We start from the raw sequence: 22,989 nt of genomic DNA on the forward strand, positions 1-22,989 counted from the left end.
GCTGCTTTTAGCTTTCACGCGGGATGTTTAGCAACAGAGTGAGAATTGGGGGCGTTTGATTGCTGGTCTGCATTGTAATTTCTGTGCATGGTTAAGAATAATGTGTTTGTGTTGGTGGTTTCCATGCAGCGTTGGATAGGAGATATATAATGCAACCAAAGAAGGTGCTGGGATTAACTTTTTGCTGGAAAGATGGTGGGGTTAATCGATAGGGCGTGGTAATCGTGTACAGCCCCGTAGCATTTTTGCCTGTACTGGATTTATGTCTTGACTTCCTGGTTGCATGACTATACGTAGGATTACATTTCTTCCACTCTGCAACATCTCAGGTCGTGTAATTTGAGATAGAGGGGTTTGTACCATTGCTCATAAATGCAATATCCACTCCAAAACGGACGTTCCGTGAATGCTTTGCTGGAACGAATTGTGTTGTTTCAGAAATGATATCGTAGCAAGAATCTTCAACGAGGATCATGTTGGTTGGTTCAGAATAATATCGTAGCAAGAATGAAGTGTGTGATCAATTGAGCATGACACCTCGATGCTCATTTAATGTCTTAGGCCTTTTGATCGTTTGAACACAGCATCTTGAGGGCTCAAATAATGGGCCACGGCATCTTTTTAGGATGGCAAAAGTGGCTACGGCATCTTTTTAGGATGGTAAAAGTGGCTACAATGAACGTAAGAGTCCATTTAGGATGGCAAAAGTGGCTACAATGAACGTAAGAGTCCATCGCACATTCAACGGAAGGAAGTGTCAGAAGGCATTACGAAACATATAGATTTCTTTCTAATCAAGAGAACATTTGCTCTATCTTAAATTCAGGATAATATGATAGGGTTCGCAATTGAGATCTCTTTCTTTCTTTTATTGGAAATCTATTTCCATTTCAAAATATCAATGTTGCCCAAAATAAAGAAGAGAAATAATCCCAAAATCATGATGAAACAAGTAAAAAAGAATCAAGTTATAAATAAAGAAAAAATATGTTTTCTGCCCGGCCGCTATCCTGTCACAAAAGATTCAACCCGGTCCCTTCACACCATCTCCAGACACACTCAATCAACCCTAGCTAGACACAAATTAAGAAAAAGAAAATAAAAATACCAATATGCTTAGGTTTCGTCTCCTCTGGCCTTAAAATAAAATAAAAAGGAAGCTTCGTGTCCTGCGATTGCAACGCCAAACCGGTGGATCGCCCTTTTCGTCTGGAGAGACCATTTGAGAACGAACGGTGGATGATGTTGATGGTTGATGCTGATGTTGATGGGGGGGGAGGCATCGGTCAGCGACATCAATGGATGAGATACGTGAGGATGAGGGCTATCAGCATCAGCACGTACGCTATCCCTTGGTCTATCGACGTCCCTGCACGTCCGACCACCAACACCAGCAAGCATCAAGATCGAATTTTTATCACCTTTTGCGGGTCAATCGCCAATTTCGCTGTCACCCATCACGCATCATTCTTCGCTAGTTACCTACTTTCGAAATCACAGACGAAAGCTGAAAAGAAAAAGCAGGGGGGAATCAAGGGTGGCGGGGAAAGAAAGTCACGGACCGTCGCTGGCGGGCGCCGGAGCCGGAGCCGGATATTGGGCACGAGCCGTGGGCAACATGATGGCGTACATCATGACGATGATGGCGAACGCTCCGACATTGACCTTAGAAACCCCCATTCTTGCCGCGTGTTCCTCTCTCTACCTTCCCCTGGCTAACTCCGTCGCGAAATATAGGAATGGTTCTAGCGTTTCCTTCGACGAGCGCTAGAGGAGAGATAGAGAGAGACAGACCTCTTTTTTTTCTTTTGGTAGGAAATACGGAGATCTCGTCCCGTTCGCGAATGGCGTGGAACCTTTATGGGCGAGAGATCATGCAGGAGGAGGGGGTTTCGATTCGTGTCCATTTCTGGAAAACAGAGATGCTTGGTCCACCCGCACGTTTAGGGGGATCTTTAAAACGAAATTAAAAAGGGGAAATAAAGAAAAAGAGAGAGGAGGAACCAGCAATGAATCGATCGATGTTGAGGTGCTGATACGTTATGCACGACTGCTGCTGGTCGTGAGTTGTCGCTTTTGGGAATCTAGCAAAAACACAGCCCTTTTTTGCGTGCTGCTGCTCTGTTCTTGTGAGCTGTGTCTTTACGGGCCCTTCATATTTTTCCCGTTTTAGATTAGGGGTATAAATTATTTGCCATATGTACACCTACGCATCTATTGTGTGTGTGTGTGTACTGTTTTGTTATCCCTACAGCTGTATTCCCGTAAGTGTACCGTAACGACGAGCATTATTAATGTAGGCTGCAAAATCAATCAGGTGTCGGACCACCCATTTTCAGAGCATCTGTCATTTAGGCGTTATCATAGGAACAGTTGGTATTAATTAGTCCCGTTGGCTGTTTCGATTTAACTAAAACTCATGAAAAAATTGCCAGTGAATCCCTCTTTTGCTTTTGGACCACATAATAATTGGTAAATTTGAGTGCCATTGTAGGCACCATGTTTACTTAGAAGGGACGGACTTCTATTCCAAATCTGAGTTAATATGTATGATTGAACTCGATTCGCCCATCGAGATGTCATATTTGATTGATGTCCTAAGATTCATCTTAGGTGAGTGAATTCTGAATCTATATCGTTGAATATGCAAGTCAGAGAAAATCTGAGTGGATTGCTAACTGGTTCTCTCGGTCATCTCGATATTTTGCCCTCTCCGTCTAATTAAACTCTTGAATCATAGAACTGTTTCAGAAGAACTGTCATAGTTCATGGAACAATGCAAAACAATTGACTCTCAAAAGTTATTTCCTTTATTGCATCCTGGGGAGCTACAACCTCCACCAAAAACAGCTCATACATGTACCGCATGGTCCTAGCTTATAAATGAAAGTACGGCGCCATGGAAACACGAACATGAAACAGCAGATTGTACCAGCTGAGCTAGCTTCCTAGTGCTGAGGAGGCCAGAGGAAAGTTCCGATGGCGAACTTCCTCTTCCGCTCAATGTCTCCGGCCGCCACAGCTGAGCTTGGGAGGCCGTACTCGGAGAGGAGGCGATCGAGCTGCCATTCAGGCATGTTCTCGTAGTCCGACTTGGTGTAACTCGGGTAATGCAGCGGCATTTGAAAGCCACGATCTTCACCGTTGGCGTTCCTCCCTCTCTCTTCCCGAGACCGCATTGTTCCTACTTTGTATGCACCACTTGATGAGTCCATCCCTCTCTCTCTCTCTCTCTCTCTCTCTGAGTGAGAGCTTGAGAAACTGTTTGCCTCACAACCCTTTTAATATGCAAAAATTTTCTGCAGAACGTTTGTACAGTTGCACGTGAAGGCCCAGGACTTCATATATTTTTATTACTAGGAAATAGAGAAGTTTTCACTCCACCTAAACCTCTTAACTTCACTCACAAAAATAGAAAGGCCTCATTTATTTTATGTGTTTTTGTATTGAATTGCTGTGAAACTCAACCCTAGCGTTTGTATGGTGAGAGAAGTGCCAAACAGAAAGCAATTGCCAGTCGTCGGATGCCGGATGCCATTCTTTCCGTGCCAACGTCAAAACGTGCAAAAGTATTTGGAGTTGTTGTGTGTGGTCACCAACCACCTTTGTCTTTCCTTTCATTTATTAATTTCTTATGCCGCCTGGTCCACTGCTCTAGGATGTAATAAATGATTACTCCAAAGTAATAATTTGAAAAATTACAGATTACAGTACAGGGAGGGCTAGAAAAGGCAGTCACCACTGGTGCAAACGAGGAGGAAAATATTCAAACTTAACCTGGCAAGATCATACCTAGCATTAGTTGAGAGTACAGTGGGACTTGTCCTTCTCTTTATCGTAGAAACTCCGCAAAATCGATAATGTTTAACCAGAAGCAGAATCAGAGAAGGAATAACAGCAATAAATCACTGGACGAGAAAAGCTACTGCCTTCGTTAATCAGCAAACTGCATACATACGACATTGATACAACCACGCCGTCAACTTCCGCTATACATGACACGGCACATATACAAGCCCCTATGCTTTTTAAAGCAAATATCTAACCTATACATATCCATCTAATTTCCACAAGACTCGCACTGTGGTTCAACTCAAAGCACAAATAGTTACAAAAATCTTTGTCCAGACGGCAAGATGTCCTCTAACTTCATCATTAGCATTCAAACAGGCTTCAAGAAGGAAAGAAAAAAGGGTCCTCATTGTTCTTGTAGATCTGAAACAGCTGTTTAGAGTAGTGATCAGCCAATTTTCGGCAGAGATCTAATGCTTCAGGGTCATGCTCCTGCAACTCCTCAACTGACTTTCTTAGGCCACCAGATGTATCTCCTTCGGTAAGAAACTCACCCAGAGCGCAGCCCCTAAGCAGAACACCACGATATATTAACAAGAGGGCAGCTGGAATTCATACACTGGATACATAAGATTTGAATTCAATTCCACAAAACCCCTAAAGGAACATATTAAACAATATTATCGCCAAGTCAAAATGCTGCATTATTAATTATTCACAAGGAAGTTCGGACAGGACATGCAACTGGTCATGCAAAAGGTACATTATCTAACAAAATAAACGTACAAGAAACAAACACAACCAACCATCGGGTAACACACACACACACACACACACACACACACACATATATATATATAACGAAAACAGCACACATCTTGTTGCAAAGGAAGAGCAAACAAATAGAACCATCAGGCAACAAATTTATCAAGCAATAAACATAAGTCCTGAAACTTGTAGTAATCCATAGATCGATTGTAGCATATAAGCTTCTAGCACAGTGTAATGCCACCTCATTCGTTTAAAGAAAAACAAGGTAAACATAAGATGCTTATGTATAAGATAACATCAAAGCAGTCTCACAAGAAAACATAATACACATGCAACTTGCGGGCAGCTTCGACAAGCAAATAATAACCCAAGCATCCAACATATGCATCACTACTAAACAAGTTGACAAAGGAAAGAGTCTATCAGTATGAATGTGGAAATACAATCTACCTGGGTGCATCAAACTTGCTAAACCCACGTTGATTGCTGTAAAATGCTTCCTTACTAATTCTCTCATCAGCAGTCTGCTGTCGATAGAGAGCACATACAGCTTTCATGCATAATTCAGGTTCCTTACCAAATGCTGCAAGCATGTCTGCCTCAAATTTCCACTCAGACTTATGATCTTTGCTTCTTTTAATTCTCGATAAAATCTCGCCAAAGCCTGTTTCACCATCAGATGTATCTTCTGACTGGCCAGAAGCATCATCCACATCAGAAGCATCATCCCCATCAGAAGCATCATTGACCCGAGAAACATCAGAATCATCAACTATAAAGCTGCTCAAGCTGTCGTTATCACTGTCTAATCCAAAATCTTCAGAATCCTCACCCTCAGCATCTCCGGTGGTAGGGCCTGCAGGATGATGCTGAGCTCTACTGGATGGTTTTCGTTTTGCCTTGGCTTTAGCCTCACGTTCCCTCAATGTCATTAGATGCCGCCTCATGGGGGTTTGGGCATGTTTGACATGGTTGTCTGGAGAAGCATTAGCTGTTTGGCACCGATTCATTTCTGAAGTGGTGACATGTTCCCTCAATGTCATTAGGTGCTGCCTGGTCTGGGCATGTTTGACCTGTTTGTCTGGAGAAGCATTAGCTGTTTGGCACCGATTCATTTCAGAAGTGGTGTCACCAGCTTTATATAATTCCTGAAGATGCATCCTCTTTAGGCTACCTATTGGAACACAGTCATCGTCACCACTCTCACTATCAGTCTCAATAACATTAGAAGCCCGTTTCCTTTTTGGAGTCAGTACAGTGGAGTTATCTTCATCACCAGCTATACTGTCATGGTAGTCCTCTTCGTGACAGGTCCTTGCACTGTTCTCAATAGTCATTGCTTTCCCACCCTCTAGAATCCCCTTATATGAGCGGTAATCTAAATCCAAACCCTTTGAATTTTCCTGATTGTTAACACCATACGTTTCGTTGTTAGTTTTATCTTCTTCTTCATCACTATCATGGATGTCAATAATGCCAACAGTGTGGGGTTCAGCAACTCCAGCAGCAGTGTGGGGTTTGGCAACTCCAGCAGCAGATGGGGCCATTTTTCTGCTGGGGCTTTCCTCCTCTTTGAATAGTAACTTTTTCCTAGCTCTCCTGCCATACTGTAGGCATGCAACTTCTTTTTCACCTTTAGCATCACACAAGTTACTTTGCATTGTAAAGTTTAGAGGAGTACCTGCCCAAGAAAAACCAAAGCATATTGTAGGTGGCCATAGCTGGTAATTTCACCAAAAAGGGAAGTATGTACAGATTTGACTACATGTCAAAAATGCTGATCACTGCGAATGATCTCCTCATAGTCCCTTTTTCTTTGGCTGTGTAACACTCGCCAATTAGATAATCAAGATGAACTAACTAAATAATAAAGTTTTAAAAAAGGTTTTACATTCTATTGTATGCATGAGATACATAATAATAAGATGATTGATGTTATCATGCCCATCAATCATAAATGCTAGAAAACTATCTAATTTAAAAGCAAACAGAACGATGTTGAAAGATCAAAGTATGTGAAACTTTGAAATTTGCAGTTTCTTTACCACATAGTTTGCTACCAGAGCCTCCATCAACCAAATCCACCATCTGTGCATCCCCATGTCCACCACATGACTCCTTGGGATTGTCCATTTCCTTTCTTCTGCTCACACCATGTGCAAGATCATTAGGAAGTTCAACTCCCATTTTGCTTCCACTGAAAAGGCGATGCCCAGCTTGTGCCACTGACTTAGAGTTAGCCTCCATCTGTAAAACCCGTGACTCCAGTTCCTGGAGGCTTTGTCTCAAAACCTTTAGATCTCTTTCAGCCTTGTTCTTCTCACATTCAAGAATCCTGTTCTCAATCATAAGCTGGACAAACTTATCTTCTTCTTCATGCTCCTCTACCAAGTCAACAAACTTCTTCACCCCTGCATCGTTAGTTTTATCGCTTTTACAACCTTTATTGCATTCGAAACCTGAAATTTGTTCCTTGATCTCACTGTTGTTTTGCTTCAAAACCCCAACTTCACGCTCAACAGCCTGCTTTTCAGATTCTAATGCCTTGAATTTTTCCTTGAGCGCTTCATAATCACTCTTCCATTTCTGGTTCTCCAATTCCAACCTCGCAATTCTCTCTTCAACACTCTCACCCATATCCGCAACTGCACTAAGCGTACATGCTTCCAACTCTTTTTCGACAAAAACCAAGCCTCTGTTGTCATCCACGCATTTCACTTCATCCGAGTTCAAATCCATATGGAATCACGGTGTCTCCTCAACTTCAACAAATCAAACACACCAAGATTAACATCCGAAGCTTCCTATTAGGAAGGGGCAATTCTGAAATAAATAAATAAATAAAACAAAAAAAAAATCCTACATACCTGTTAACACTAAATAACTCGGTCACATACCAAGAGCATACAGGCTCACTCTAGTCTCTAGCTTTCACGTAATACGATCCAACAACAACCTAAGAGACCATAAACAGAACAAACCAATGCACAATACGAAGAAGAGGAAAATACCCACAATTGAAAATACGATCTTTCTTTCAATTCTCTCAACCGCTTCACACGGCGAAAGAGCAGTAGACTCTTTCGGATGAGACAAGCTTAAAGAGAAGGCGCATCCCAAACGGGAGGGCTGGCATCGATCGGCTTCGTTGTGGGAAAAAATGAAGCCTTCAGTCACATACTAACAGCATGCAGGTTCACTCTAGCCACTAGCTTTCGCGTGATACGACCCGACAACAACCTAAGAGACCATAAACAGAACAACCCAACGCACAGCACGAGGAAGAGGAAAATACCCACAATCGAAAATACAATCTTTCTTCCAATTCTCTCGACCGCTTCGCACGGCGAAAGAACAGCAGGCTCTTTTTGACGAGACAATTGTGGGAAAAAATGAAGCCTTCAGCCTCGTTCTACTAGGGCTTACTGTCTTCGTGCTCGTCGCAGGTGACCGAGTCTGGAGAGAGAGAGAGAGAGAGAGAGAGAGAGTGCGGAGTGTGACATGGAAGATGGAAGTCGGAGAACCAGAGAGCACCGGCTGGCTTCTGCGAGACGATTGACGTCACCGGAATCGGTGTCCGGACACGTGGTCGTCGCACGTTCGGCACGTGCTCTTCACAATATGAAAATTTCCCATTTTTTAAATTTTGCACTTTGCACAGTTATTTAATAAGACAATATCGTGATACGTTATGTTGCCGTAAAAACTGAAATCAGCATATCTTAATTACAGGGCGAAGGCTAATTCACTATTTATAAATGAAAAATTGACATAAATAGTCCTTGAACTTTAGTTTAGTGTGCAATTTAGTCCTTGAACTTTAACACTATGTGTAATATAATCTTTGAATTTTTAATTAGTTTAATTTAGTTAATAAATTTTTGATATATGTTCAAACCAGTTCTTTATTCTAAAGATTATATTGAACATTTTCATATAATTTAGGGAGTAAATTGAACATGGACTAAAAATTAAGGGATCACACTACATGTTTTGTTAAAGTGCAAATGTCATATTAAATAAATTAAAAATTCAGAAACCAAGTTACACATTGAGTAAAAGTTTAGAAACTATATATGTCATTATCCCTTTATAAATTAAGGTATTTTTTGACAAATAAGTATCTCAAGATGTTTGTTGAACAATTAGATCTTATTTTATAACTAGATATAATAGTCTTATTTTGTTTGCTTTGAGCTGGGTCAAAATGTCCGATATTACTTGTCAAGCATACATCTTTTTATCAGACCTAAAAAGAAGAAGTAAAGACTGATCAGGTCTATAAAAGGTTCCCATCAAGCCCATGTGATGGAACTAGAAAATCCCTTCCGGGAAAACCTGGTGTGGGTTTTCTAGGGTGAAACACTGGGTATTCCTCCCTCCCTCGGGAAGAAAAAATACAAAGGGAGGACCACCAGGTGCACCACCAAGGCTTCAGCCTGGCCTTGGGACCTGAAGAGGCTTTTTATTAGACCTAAAAAGAAGAAGTAATAATGCGTTGAATTTTAACATGCAAATTAATAATTTTTTCAAATCAATCTATAACACTGTTGGCCAAGTGAGAGCTAGTTTGCATAGGAGGATAGGATAAAAGTTATCCTATTCGGCATTTAGCAGCACACTTTGGATGGGATAAACCCAAATAGGTCTCTATAAAATGAAATACTTGTCCCAACTTAGACGTGGAATAAAACTTATCACATTCAAATCTGGAAAAAAAAAATGAAAAAAGATGAAAAATTAAAAGAAGATAGAAAATAACTGAAACGATATATATGCTATCACACAATAGTGCTGCCGGCACATAGTGATCATTTGAGAATTTCAGCCTTGCATGAGAAGCGAGGCGGTTGGTGGACTGAGGCGATAGTAGCCGTCACCTTACTTCGATCACCTCGCAGTTTCTAATGAGTTTAATCGACTCATGACTCAAAACATGTCGCACGTAGTGTCACCACCATGACTAACCAAAACCCACCATTGAGTTTCGATGAAAAAGAAAAAAAAAAAAAAAAAAAAAACAGCCATAAGGCTACCTATCATGAAAAATGGCAACCTGCGTAGGCGATGATGTCATGGAAGGGATTTCTTTTTAGTTTTTTTTATTTTTATATATATTTTTTTCTAAATTAATTAAATTAATATTTTATTTTTCATATAATTCTAGTCTAAATTAAACCAAATCACCTTGGATATGACAAATTCACCTATTTTTCTTATCCTTTTCTATTCAATCCGAGTGCTTTATTATCTCGACGACCGACGCTGAATTCCACTCGAACTTGCAGTTTACCCACAGAAATCCGCGTAATGCCTCGCAAGAACTCTGCTTTTTCATTGAAACAGAAGTGATAGTCCCTTCAATCTCTGACTCATTCGAGGTATGCAGAAATTCGATTTCCTCCCTTTCTTTTTCTAGTCATTTGCGAAAGGAAGTCGTCTGTTTTTCTGTAGATTTCACGAAAATATGGATACCCGAAACGTAAATTTCCGATCTTGCGGTTCATTGCAATGATTCCGCCGTTCCTCTGTTATGATTGCATCCTTCTTTCCCTCAACGCGGCAGCTCATGCTAGGTGTTCGATGAAATGTTTCCGAAGAATTTACGGGTTGTTTACTTACCGGTACTTTTGGCAGAGCATGTTTCCCATTCTGGATAAATGAGGCGCCTAGGTGGATATTGGGTTGCAATGGTTGAGACTGAATTCTGGTTTTACTTGCCCGAGACAAATCGTGATTGATATCCTTTGCCAATGCTCGTGTTAATGCTATATCTCACAGGAAACTAGTTGTGACAGCTCATGTCTAGCGCTAGCGGGAGGAGATGCCTCCTGCTTTTGGAGAAATGCAAGACCATGAGACACTTGAGAGAAGCTCACGGACAAGTGATCACATGTGGGCTTGGGAGTAACAGCTTTGCACTAAGCAGGCTCTTAGCTTTTTGTGTGGACCCACGTCATGGAAGCGTTCATTATGCATGGGAACTTTTCCGACGGATTCAAATGCCCACCATCTGTATCTACAACACCATTATCAAAGCTTTCTTGCTCAATAACGAATTTTTCAGTACCGTGAGCTTGTACAATAGGTTGTTGATGAGGGGTTTTTGTCCTGATAATTACACGATTCCTTATGTATTGAAGGCTTGTGCAAAGCTGCATGACCATTATCTAGGAGAGTCTGTTCATGGGCATGGGATAAAAGTGGGACTTCTGTCGGATATTTTTGTGGGCAACAGCTTGATCTCTATGTACTGTGAGCACAAAAGTATGAGAGCAGCAAGAAAGGCATTTGATGAAATTCCTAGGCGATGCGTTATCTCATGGACAATAATGATTTCTGCATATGCAAAGTTGGGAGATGTTGATAGTGCAAGGGTGTTGTTTGATGAGGTTACTGAGAAGGATAAAGGGATATGGGGTGCCATGATTTCTGGATACGTACAGAATGGTTGTGTCAAAGAAGGACTGTACATGTTTCGCTTGATGCAGTTGAATGGTGTTGAGCCTGATGAGTCAGTGCTGGTTAGCACACTCTCTGCTTGTGCTCACTTGGGGGCTCTTGATATTGGTATTTGGATTCATAGGTATGTCAACCGGTGGCGGTTAACATTGAGTTCCCGACTGTGTACTGGTCTCATAGATATGTATGCCAAATGTGGGTATATAGACATAGCCAAGAAACTGTTTGATGAAATGCCGGAAAAAGATCATATTTGCTGGAATGCTATGATTTCCGGATATGCATTCAATGGTGATGGAGAGAGTGCTCTCAAGTTGTTTACAGAGATGGAGAATGGCAGCATTCAACCAGATGACATCACATTCATTTCCATCTTCACTGCATGCAACCATTCAGGTTTGCCACGTGAAGGTCTGAGGCTGTTGTATAAAATGTTGACAGAGTACAACATTGAGCCTAAGAGTGAACACTATGGTTGCTTAGTTGACCTCCTCTGCCAAGCAGGGTTCTTGGAAGAAGCAAAGGAAATACTCTTAAAATTTCCAGGGAGTGGCCCGTTTGAAGAAGCCATTGCTTGGAGAGCTTTACTTCAAGCTTGCTGTAAGCAAGGAAACTCACAGATGGCTGAGTTTGCAGCTGAGAGACTTGTGCAGCTGGAATGTCACAGTGGAGCATATGTTCTACTTTCTAATTTATATGCTGTGGCTGCGAAGCAGGATGAAGTTCGAAGAGTAAGAAAGTTGATGACAAGCAGAGGAGTTTACAAGGCACCTGGTTGCAGCTCAATTCAACTTAATGGGGGTGTTTATGAATTCATAGCTGGAGAGAAAACACACCCACACATGGATAGGATATATAGTACTCTGGACAAGTTGAATAAACAGTTGGACTGCTGAAGGTTGCAACCCTTTTCCGGTATCTGTTCTACCATTTGCACTTCAAAGAGTGATTTAACCCTCACATGGTTTTGGTGTGCCACTTTAAGCATAGCATAGCAACAAGAAGATGTCCAGTCTTCGAATGATTCTGTTACCAAGAGGAAATAATAAAGAGTGAAGGAGTTGAACTACACAGTAACTGTGTTTCAACTCTCTGACATGTTCACAAAATGAGAAATCTAGTTCCCAAACCCTCCGACATATTCACAAGATGAAGCATGAAATGCCCATGAGGAATTGGTGCTTCGATAAAAGGCTAATGAAAGCTTGAGATGGGTGAGACAATGTGAAGTTACCAACATTGGATGGGCAGAGTAAGCTCTGGAGATAGAAGTTTAAGCAAGATTGAGATGGACTTGTTTGATGTGGCTGTTAAGACAAAGGATTCATGAAGAACCAATTTACTCGTGGAAGGTGCTGAAGGGATTTCTCTTGTTTAGACTCCAGGATGACTAAAAAACTTTTATTTGGATCTAAGATATTATGAAATTCCAATTTTACAGTCTTTCTTAAAAGTCTGTTGTCTCACCTACCAGGGATTTGAGAAACTTGGATGTGATAGCAATCTGTGACTTATGTTTGACCTTGTCCCCCCCTCTCTCTCTCTCTCTCTCTCTCTCTCTATGTGGAATAAGTGCATTTGGTTTTGAGATGACTGATGTGTGTTTTCTCTGGTGATTGGATGACTGATAATTTTGAACTAGTGGTGCAGTAGAGAATTTGCAGCGTCTAGTTCCTAATCTCTCTTTTCTCTGGTGGGATACAGGAACGAAAGAAATGCGGTTTTTGAGGCTCATCAGCTCGAGCGCTGCCTTTTCTCTTAGAAAATCATTCTATAACAAGCAGTGGTTTTTACCATTTACACAAGGGCCTTCTTCATCTGCAGGGGATGTGGAAATGAGGGAATTTGTTGAATACATAGATTCGCTCAAGAACTATGAAAAATCAGGAGTGCCAAAAGGTGCAGGCACGGATTCGGATGATGGGTTTGATCTTGGTCGGATGAGAAGGTTGATGGGTCGTCTGGGAAATCCTGATTCGAGGTTCAAGGTTTGTTCTTTGCTCCAAATTCTTTTTCATTGTTCTTCTAATTGAGCCGCATCCTTTGTTTATAAAAGTGAATGTATTTTGACCCATGAGAAGTTCAAGAACTTAGATTCACCCCTTTACAGCTGGTTAATGCAACATAATCTTTGCTACTTTATAATTCATTTATTTGTTAACTATCACGACTGAATGTGTTTCGGTCATTTGCATGTGAAAAGTACATTTATTGGACTCCTTATTTATTCGTCTGATCATTGGATCAATGAAGTAATTTCAGTTTTCATTTCTGAGACATCCTTGTAGAGGTATCTGGTTATCTTGCCTGCTTTATTGCTTCTCTGTTTCTCTCTAATCTGAGTATGTCTTCATGTTACTATGACTGCATAGGCTCTTCACATTGCTGGGACGAAGGGGAAAGGATCTACTGCAGCATTTCTTGTGAACATCTTAAATGCAGAAGGATATGCTGTTGGTTGTTATACTAGGTGTTGTGTTATCACATCTATTGACTTTTTTCACATTTCCTTTTCTTTGGTTGCTTTCTCATTGTCTCCTTCCTAGTGACTTGCAATATGTTTTTGTTGCAGCCCACATATTCTGTCAATCAGAGAACGTATTTTGGTGGGAAATCCGGCCAAGCCTGTGCCAGCAGAGAAACTAAATTGCCTATTCCACCAGATAAAAGACATTCTTGATGAGTCAATAGTACTTGAAAATGGTAGGCTGAGTCATTTTGAGGTATGCTAGCCTATTTTTCACAAAAAACACTTTATTGACTATTTTAAGAGTTTGTGTGCATGAGTTTTTCTGGTAGCTGCTGCATAGAAATACTAGCGATGAACAATAAAACCCCTTTAGTGGGCTGTAAATCTGAATGTATTTGCCTGTTTGATTCTCCCTGACTTGTCTTCCTTTTACTTTGCCCCTGTTTTACTCCTTTTGTCCTCTTTTGTCTTTTTGTTGCACTGATGATGCATTTGAGTTCCAAGTGTGAGTTTTTGCAGTCAAATAAGATTAGGTATCCACTACATTTCCTTCCTTTTTTTAAACAGTTTATAGTATATGCTGACAAAGATAACTCCATCAGCAGCATGCATCATTTTGTCAGAAAGCTTGTCGATTTTTAGTCTTTCTTGGCTATTAAATTCACTATCGAGGGATTGCACTGGTATAGGTGCACTGTGTTTGCAAATTCAGCAACATGCACCCTTTTCTTATTGACTAATCTTTTTCATACTGATGAAGCAAAATATTTCAGGTTCTTACTGCTGTGGCATTCAGACTCTTTGCCCAAGAGAATGTTGATATGGCAGTTATTGAGGTTGATTTTACTAATTATGACTCTTTTCCATGGCTTTACGCTATTCTTTTCACCAGTTTCCATGTGAATTCTCTTGTCATCCTCAATCATGAGTGAAAACTTAGAAAATGGATACGATAGTGATGTCCTTTTCTTTGGGAAACAGGCTGGGCTGGGAGGTGCTCGAGATGCTACAAATGTAATTTCTAGCTCTGGACTCCTTGCATCGGTCATAACAACGATAGGCGAGGAACATATGGATGCTCTTGGAGGTTCTTTGGAAAGCATAGCAATGGCGAAATCTGGGATCATTAAGCACAGCCGTCCAGTTAGGTTGTTCTTGCTATTTATAGGTGACACGTTTGTAACTACCTCCTTGTTTACTTGAACGTCTTTCAGAAACTGTAACACTTTCTTCTTTAAGTTTGGTTGAACATTTTAAAGGAACTCTTCATTAAATCTAATCTTGCTGGAAAAGCAACAAGTGGACATGGACTCATGATGTATTGTTCCATTTCTCCTGTGAGCAGTCACATTAAAAGCAGCCGGTTGTGCAAGTAGAACCACTGTATTCCATGGCAACTGGACTTTTCTGAATCTCCTTCAAATTAATGCATGGATCTTTTCTGAAACTTTTAACCATTTAATCCTGTTAAACTGGATGAAGTGTCAGATTTGCATAGAGCATAAGAGCTTCTAGAATGACATTGGTCACTAATGCTCTTGATACCTGCTTGTCTATATTGGGGTCGCTGGACTCACTTTCTGGCCAAGTGACTGCTTAAGATAGAATTAATTTTTGCATAAAGTATGTTATCTTGTGTGATGTTCTTATAATCAGCTTAGCCATGCTGTTAACTCTGACATGTGATCATGATCTCAGTTGGTGCTGGGGGGACCATTTGTTCCACAAATTGAGCGCATTCTTCGCGATAAAGCTTCAGTAATGAATTCGCCAGTGGTCTTAGCATCCGGTGCTGGGAATAGAAGTGTTATAAAAAGCATTTGCTTTGTTGATAGTAGGCCTTGTCAGTTTTGTGATGTTGTCTTCGAAGTTGAGAGGGACTTGCAGCTGGTATGACCTTATTAGAATCTCTGAATAGTCTCTAATCATTACGTTATGAGTTATTGGGAGATTTCATGGACACATGTTTTTTGGATCATGCAGTCCAGTAATTTGTTGGATGTAAAGATGTCCATGCTCGGGGATCACCAGCTTCAGAATGCAGTGACGGCCACATGTGCTGCACTCTGCCTTCGTCACATGGGTACTAATAATTACCAATGTTTCATTGAGTTCATTTTCCATGATTTTCTTTGCCATTGTGGTTGTTGTTGCTTTTTAATTTTGTTGCAGGGTTCTATGCTAATGAATTGATGCATATGTGCTTGCTCATCTTCAGTAATCTTTATGAGATTTTGTGAAACCATGACCGATTATTCTAAAAGGTTAAGTTGTTAGATGAATGTATGTTTTAATATGTAATTATTCGGACACTTGCCTCACGCTTGGCCTAGTTGTTTTGCTTTGTATTGACTTATTTAATTTGGGAAGTAAATAGGGATGGGAAAGATTTGAACTCAGGATCTTTGGCTCTAATACCATGTAAGATATTGTGTGGGACTATTGTCAATTGTTCTAAAAGCTTATGATGTATGTGTGAGATCGTGTTGGGACATCAAGCAATTAATATATCTTAACTGGCGCATAACTCATTGACTTAAGCTTTTGAGTGAATGTGGGTTCAATTGAATATATTGATGGGCTTGGACTTGGGATCCCTCTTGGCGATCTCCCCGCGAGAAGGTATTGAACTTCTGCTGCACATTCCCAACAAATGATATTAGAGTTGGAGGTCTTGAATTCGAATATTTCCAAGGCCCATTTGCCTCCCCAAGTCCAAGCGTATTAATATATCTAATTTGACCTACTTTCACTCAAAAACTTAAGTCCCTACATTATTGGCCAGTTAGGATAATATCAATTGCTCCATACCACACGACTTATCCGATGTGAGATTCACAAGTGCATTCTAACAATCTTCTCCTCACACATCAGGCTTAGGTTGGAGTTGCAACAACCTTATCTAAGTGGCTTTTAGGTTCATACTTGTTGGTAAACAGGGCTCTGATACTATGTGAGATTTTGTGTGATCACGACTGACTGTTCTAAAAGTTTAAGATGAAAGCAGGGTTTAATATTTAATTATTCTAGCAATCTTCATTTTGTATCATAATTATTTAGAAATGCTGAAATTGTGTCTTGAGAGAGTTTGATAGTCTTACAAAAGCCAGAAATATTCCGTCTGCCTGTTTTTGTATGAGATGGAGCACTCGTAGACAATCGATCTCCTTGCGATCACTTTGTGACTTCTGATTATTTTTGTTGGATCTGACACTAAATGACAATTTGTTCAATGCTTTATATTAGTTCTTTCTTGATGTTAGACACTTTATTTCATCATAGCATAGAGGTGATCAATTTTGGTGATCATTAAACATGTTGACTGTCAGTTTAAGAATATGTAAAAGTATCTTTTGTTTCTTTGTTTTAATTCGCGTCTTGTCCTCCTGACTGCAGGATGGACAATAACTGATCGATCCATAAGAGCAGGATTGGAGTGTACCCATTTGCTTGGAAGAAGCCAATTTCTTACATTTACGGAGGCTGAGGCACTGGGACTACCTGGAGCGGCAGTACTGCTGGATGGAGGTATTGTGGTGCTCAAAAGCCTATCTTGTACCTACACGTTGCACTTGACTAGTTTTCTTTCCTGACGAGCCAAAATTTTTTTGAAAAAAAAAAGAGGTCTGTATTTCCTTATATTTTGGTAGTATTATGATTTTAATTTATTTGCACTGTAGATATTTCTTTATTGAGACTTGAGAGAGGTACAGGCATCTGTAATTTGCCATGGTTTTAGTATCCATAATTTTGAGGGAAGTCGGCATCTGGTGTTGTGCATTTTTGCATGTACTCCTGCCGTAGAACATATTTGCTTAGTAGATTAGTGACAAATTTTGTGAATCTTGTTGTGATTTCTGTATTGTTCTCAGCACACACCAAAGAATCTGCTAGAGCTTTGGTCGATACTATCAAAATGGCCTTTCCTGATGCGCCGTTGGCCCTCGTTGTTGCGATGGCTAGGGACAAAGACCATGCAGCCTTTGCAAAAGAGTTCCTTTCAGGTAATTTCTGGTTGAAGTTGCTTGGCCCACTTTCAATCTCATCACTGATCTAAGTGAAGCAAATTAGCAATTGAGATAATTAGATGCTAGAAAAGATTAAAAAGTTCCAGTAATCTGGTCAATTATGGTCTGTGCTGTATGCCTAGTGGAACCTCTCATTGAAGGTTGTGGTTCTTCTATATGCCTTTGCTTTTGAGTCCCCTCTAGCACACCAAAAGATTAGCTGTGCCATTTTCCAGGTGCGAGATTAGAAGTTGTTGTCTTGACAGAGGTTAATATTGCTGGGGGTATTGCTCGTACAACTCCCTCGACTTTGTTACGAGATTGCTGGATTCAAGAATCTGAAAGAATGGGCATTGCAGTTCTTCACGATAAAATGCCTGAATATCAAGAATCATTCGGGGATGGATCGGAGTGCTCTTTGATTGGGATGGAAGATAGAGTCATATTAACTGCCGCTGACAGTTCATTGGCGGATGCGCTGCATGCTGCAAATAGAATTCTGAAGAGAAAAGCCAGAAAGGGACCGGCTCTTCATGTAGTTACTGGATCTCTACACATGGTTACATCAGTGTTGCTTTCTCTTCGTGGTTGAGTCGTTCTTTTTATGAGCTTTTTATCTGTTATTTTTGTGTATCACTAATTGGATATATGTTGCCACTGGAAGTTGCTTAATTTTATTCCATCATGGTCTTTGAGAGTATGCTTTTAATTTTCTAACTCAAAGGACTGGTCGATGCATATATTTTCCCCAGGATTGTCCGAATTTTGATCATTTCTTTATTGTCTATCTGTGGACATTTTCCAAAGGAGTTAAAGAGTAAAATTCACCTCATGTTTCGAGTTTTCAATAGCCGGCTTTTGTTGGGTTCTCTGAACAGCTTGCTGAAACAGTAATATCAATCGGCCAAAACCATGCCGAGCCCATCAAAATTGCTTGTCTTGGGGCCTTCAGTGGTCATTCAAGAGATCATTGCCTGCTTGTAATTCGATCAGAAGAACATGCATATCATCAAAATTTTGATATTTAGTGTTTCTTTGAATGGATGCTTGCAAACTTTTTCAATGAACGGTTTTTATTCATCTTTAAGTGGTTTGACGACTGCGGAATCTTGGTGAACACTAATTCAGGAATTGTAGAGGCATTCGCATTGTACATATGTAGGAATGACATGACATATGCTGATTATATTCGACACTGAATTCTGCAGAAAGTATATGATTTTGGCTCGAGGGGTGCATTACGTTCGTATATACGGCTTAAGAAATCGTATAGATTTTGCAGGACAGTTTCCCAGCCTGTCGGTACTGCTGTATGTATCTCCCCTACGTACGTACGTCAGGCCAAGGACTATAACAGGAACAGAAAAAACTGTGTAAAACAGTTAAAAACCCTTTTATTCTTGAAAATCTGAATACAATCACGGAACACAAGAGCAATCGAGATCACAGGAAGAGAAAGTTCAAAAATGGAAAGTCACCTATAATACACATTGACCGGATGATTAAATTTGATGAAGTATAATTAGAGATGAGTAAAGAGACACCATTGTGTCACGACCGAAAGAAAGCATGTCCAAGAGGTTTAAGGCCGCACGGGTGAATCGAGGAGTGATCGATCGGCCCGTGACAATTGCATCTGGCTTTCCTTGCTAGCCAACTATAACTTGAAAACACTAGGAAAATTTGCTGAAAATCCAAACCTAACTATCACTCTTGATATTACCACATTGTTTCCTCAATTTTTGGGCTTCAAAATTTAGGGAAAGAATTCAGTGCCGTCGAAGGCAATGTTCTCGTTAGCGAACTCGATGCCGTGAAGCGGAAGATCTGAATCCGAACGTGCATTTGCATGAGGGTTGTTCCCTGAAGCAGCGGCTGAGACAATCATAGCAAGCTCGGATTCTGGCGCGCCGAAACTGGGGCCAGCCTGGAAACTGTCTAACCTAGCTGGAGGCACCGAGAAGCAGTCGGTCCCCGAAGTTGACAGAGACAGGAAATCAGGGTTACTAGAGAAGTTGCTGTTGCTATTCATGACGCCGAAAATATTTTCTGGGGTGGAAGGGAAAATGAACATTGAAGAAGAGGGGTTGTGATTGCCATTGTTGGAGTCCAAGTTCCGAGTTGCGATTGCGAGGCCTTCACGGAAGTCAAACGCAATGTCCTGAGGTCCGGTTTGGTTTTGTTGGTGTGGTGTTGGGATTGTACGCTTTGGAGAGGGGTGGCGTCGACGGAGGCATTGAAATCGGTTTGATTTTCAGGCGGTAGAGAAGGAGAGATGACAGCGGCAGGGTGCTGATTGCATGTGTGCCTCCCGCGGTACGTGACCTCGAAGATAGTCGGGTCGTCATCAGATCTTTGCACTTGCTTGGTAGCCAAACAACCTTGGACATTCCTATGAGTGCACCTATAATAGCCCCTGAACATGAAGTGGGGGAAAATGATCAAAACATAATAAAACTCAACTCGCGTGCCCTCGTAACCGAGCTACTTCGATAATGTTCAATTATACGTCGAACTTTAGTAGGCTAAGGAAGAGGAACACTATAGCGACGTAAAAAGTACTGATGAGCAAAACTAACCGCTAGTAACTGAAAGCATTCTTAGGTGATCGTCACGTCAGAAGAAGATGGCTGATCATGAAGCGAGCCGTTTAGTATGAAAATCAAATGATTATGCAGCTAAATGACGAGGTCTTTCATCTGGTCTTTTTCAGACTAACTTCCCATCTGAGGAAAAAATGGAAGGAATCTGTCTAGTCCTATGACGTATCGAGTTCCTTGGACTAGGAGTGAGAAAGGCAAAGATCATGAATGTGTTTACTTTGAAACAAAGGACTAATGTTCTAGTGGATTTTGGGGGGATAGAGCTTCAAGACGTGAGAATTAGAGAATTGATCATCGTCTCTAAACTCACCGTGGATACTTGGCTCCAAGAATGTCCTTCTGACCATACTTCCTCCAGCTGAATCCATCGTCGAGCGGCCCTTCGAGTCCTGTCCCAGGGGCGACCCGGACCCGCTTTGTCCACCGCTGCATCACCTTTCTGCAATACATTCGGTTGCCGTCACAAATTCATGTAAACATCAAGGAAACTGTCATGCGTGCAACGAAAGTAAAAGGAAAAAAAGGCATCCCATGATTCATAACTGTAATTGGTTACCTCTTCCTGGGAGTAGAACCATCATTGAGATCCCGGTCTGAGTCTCCTCCGCTCATCGGGCTCCCGCCCAGTGAAGGGGGCGACTCAGAAGCCCGGCGCGGGCACCCTCCAGCCTGGGGCTCCACGTTGAGCATGGATAGCGCCTTATCATATGAGGCCATGATCCTGTGGATGAGCATTTCCTGGGTTTGATCGTGTGATGAAGAAGATGATGACGACAACAACGAAACAGCTGAATGGAGCTGGTGTTGGAGTTGCTTGGTCAGTTCTCTGCCCTGTGTTAGCTCATTCAGCAAGGTTATTTTCTCCCAGTCTCCCATGTTCTCCATATGACTTCAGGATCTCAACGGCAACGTCAAAGATGACTTGGTTTCCGAGTTGTTTCTGGTACACAAGACTCTAGTCGCATCCGAGATCAGATGCTCTTCGAGCAAAGACCCCGAGCAACAAAAAATGGCGAAGAAGACAAAGGCCAGGAAGCATGCACAAGAGAAGCGGCTTAAAAGCAAAAACTGGTGATGGGTTTCTCGTGAATTACAAGACGCCGAGATTGGCGGGAGCTAAGAAATGGGAACCGGGTCGGTCTAAATAGATCTGGAAAAGAATTTATGACATGAGAAAAGCCAAGCCACACAGAAGTTTCGCGTCTTGAATGGGTTCAGGAGGAGGAAGATCCAAGAAACATCAGAAAAAGAAGCGAAAGCCTTGAGGAATTAGGGAGATGGTGGCGGGGCTGGTTAATATTTATATGAAGTCCAATCCTTCTGATTCTAAGTGAAGAGAAAAACGAAAGGGAGGAGGGAGGAAGTTTGACCGAGGAAAATGGAGGAGGTCGAGTAATAGCACAGGTTCTCAGAATTTGAAGACCGGTCTTCGGTCATAGCCACAGGGGTACTATTCCAAGTCCAACACAACCACGCCAGCAAGGACAGTCCAATGGCTGACCGATTCTCTCTGTCAAGAGATGCGCCGAAACAGTGGATCACATGTCCATCGCTTTTCCTAACGCCCCTTTGAAAAGTATACAGATGTCACCAGGACTCTCCTCCGAGCAAGTTTAAGGAACCGAAAGTTCCGACTGAATGGACAAGTGGCTGGGCGAGGCATGACTTTGCCAGATTCAGTGAAATTAGGCCTTGCTCATGATGGGTGAAGCCCGACTTGCTAGATTTGGTGAGGGCGAGCCTTGATAGCCTAGTGGACAGCCTTAGCGTCGCCATCCTCGTTGCCTCTAGCAAGGTCTTGCCTCACCCAGCCCTTGATGAGGCTTGCTTGATCAACTTGGCCAGCTCTCGCCTTTGGCCGGTTGCCAGACCTCGACTTTCAACTATTGGCCAATAGAAAAAAGAAGGAAAAAGGAAAAGAAAAAAATATAGATAAATAAATAAATAATTCGAAAAAATACTAAAATATATTTAAAAATTGTTAATGTCAACGTCGGTTGCGCCGCGTAGGATAGCCGGCGTACATATCAACAAATCTTGCAAAAATTCATCGGATGAACTGAATTAACACAATTATAATAAATTAAAGATTTTTTTTTTTTGTAATTTTCCCTTCGATTACTTGATATGACAATTTGGTGTGTTACTTTATGTATGGGGCTTGCGAATTTGATATTTTTGTTGTTTATAGATGTGGAGGTTTACTGTGAAAACCACGGTGATGATGATGTGTGGAATGTAAAAACGATTTTAAAAGGCAGTCAAAGATTGGAGCTTTTACGACGGAAGAAAAAGATGGTCATGACCGAAGAATCTTCAAACGTTGTTCCGCGTCGTTGCTACCAACGTTGCTCCCAACTTCCAAGCAAAGCTAGAGTTAATTATTAAAAAAATAAAAATCAGACAAAATAATATATAAATGCTTGAGATAGAGAGAAATGGAGTTAAAGAAATGGTGATGAGATCATATCGACGTTAGCGTAAAACCTCTGCTTACGTTGACAGCGGTAGACCACTTCAAGCGTGCCGTTTGTTTTGGGCACATGTCGGGCCACCCCACAAAAAATTAATGTGGACAGGAAGCTTCGTTTCAGACCAGGGATAACTTGGGTTTTAATCAATCTTGTTCAACCTCAATATGTACCCCGGTAACGCTACGTGTCGTACTGTGATATAAAAAAATTGGACACCCAATATTAAATTCGAAATGCACGTTTGGGTAAATTGGTATAATTCTTACTGCTGAAGATCGACAAACTAACACTAATGCAATAAAAATTCTCTAGATTGACCAGCTTATGTCCACGTGCATCAAATTAACATAACATCTAATGAAATTTGCCTTTTAATTCGTTGAAATTTTTGTTGAATTCACCTCATATCA

At 41.1% G+C, this 22,989-nt stretch overlaps 3 protein-coding genes across 10 annotated transcripts; 1 reads left to right on the forward strand and 2 right to left on the reverse strand.

Annotated features, from left to right (window-relative positions):
• Positions 1-3,909: 3,909 nt before the first annotated feature.
• On the reverse strand, positions 3,910-8,119 carry LOC104424474. 4 transcript variants are annotated; one of them, XM_010036911.3, is made up of 4 exons: positions 7,990-8,119; positions 6,609-7,325; positions 5,014-6,244; positions 3,910-4,360 (listed from the first exon to the last, which is right to left on the reverse strand). In XM_010036911.3, the coding sequence occupies exons 2-4, from the start codon at positions 7,300-7,302 to the stop codon at positions 4,174-4,176; spliced, it is 2,112 nt and encodes a 703-aa protein (XP_010035213.2). In that variant the 5' UTR covers positions 7,303-7,325; positions 7,990-8,119; the 3' UTR covers positions 3,910-4,173. The 4 variants fall into 4 exon arrangements, with proteins under 4 accessions (XP_010035213.2, XP_010035210.2, XP_010035209.2 ...); XM_010036908.3 differs by having other exon boundaries at positions 7,863-8,084; XM_010036907.3 differs by having other exon boundaries at positions 7,859-8,084.
• Positions 8,120-9,749: 1,630 nt separating this feature from the next.
• Positions 9,750-18,251, forward strand: LOC104424477 (dihydrofolate synthetase). Of its 5 annotated transcripts, none has more exons than XM_010036914.3 (11): positions 9,760-9,944; positions 12,730-13,013; positions 13,398-13,495; positions 13,598-13,748; positions 14,269-14,331; positions 14,477-14,638; positions 15,194-15,385; positions 15,479-15,578; positions 16,892-17,023; positions 17,368-17,499; positions 17,739-18,251. In XM_010036914.3, the coding sequence occupies exons 2-11, from the start codon at positions 12,741-12,743 to the stop codon at positions 18,092-18,094; spliced, it is 1,659 nt and encodes a 552-aa protein (XP_010035216.2). In that variant the 5' UTR covers positions 9,760-9,944; positions 12,730-12,740; the 3' UTR covers positions 18,095-18,251. The 5 variants fall into 5 exon arrangements, with proteins under 5 accessions (XP_018721332.2, XP_010035216.2, XP_039161441.1 ...); XM_039305507.1 differs by having other exon boundaries at positions 12,850-13,013; XM_010036915.3 differs by lacking the exon at positions 9,760-9,944 and adding an exon at positions 11,937-12,377.
• Positions 18,252-18,945: 694 nt separating this feature from the next.
• On the reverse strand, positions 18,946-21,399 carry LOC104424479 (probable WRKY transcription factor 53). The gene is given in 4 exon segments (XM_010036918.3): positions 18,946-19,693; positions 19,696-19,918; positions 20,416-20,544; positions 20,662-21,399. Coding segments are annotated over 4 exon segments (1,116 nt in total). The 5' UTR covers positions 20,991-21,399; the 3' UTR covers positions 18,946-19,258.
• Between the last annotated feature and the right edge of the window lie 1,590 nt (positions 21,400-22,989).

The sequence above is a fragment of the Eucalyptus grandis genome, chromosome 11 (assembly GCF_016545825.1).
Source record: "Eucalyptus grandis isolate ANBG69807.140 chromosome 11, ASM1654582v1, whole genome shotgun sequence".
Classification (NCBI taxonomy): Eukaryota; Viridiplantae; Streptophyta; class Magnoliopsida; order Myrtales; family Myrtaceae; genus Eucalyptus; species Eucalyptus grandis.

Bases quoted from the DNA above. Each gene is read 5' to 3' on its own strand.
- LOC104424477 (XM_010036914.3), top strand. From the start codon at position 12,741: ATGCGGTTTTTGAGGCTCATCAGCTCGAGCGCTGCCTTTTCTCTTAGA. The intron at 14,639-15,193 runs GTTAGGTTGTTC...TCATGATCTCAG, and splicing joins TCATTAAGCACAGCCGTCCA to TTGGTGCTGGGGGGACCATT. The intron at 15,386-15,478 runs GTATGACCTTAT...TGGATCATGCAG, and splicing joins TTGAGAGGGACTTGCAGCTG to TCCAGTAATTTGTTGGATGT.
- LOC104424474 (XM_010036911.3), bottom strand. From the start codon at position 7,302: ATGGATTTGAACTCGGATGAAGTGAAATGCGTGGATGACAACAGAGGC. The intron at 6,245-6,608 runs GTAAAGAAACTG...TTTCTTGGGCAG, and splicing joins CTCTGGTAGCAAACTATGTG to GTACTCCTCTAAACTTTACA. The intron at 4,361-5,013 runs GTAGATTGTATT...TGTTCTGCTTAG, and splicing joins AGCAAGTTTGATGCACCCAG to GGGCTGCGCTCTGGGTGAGT.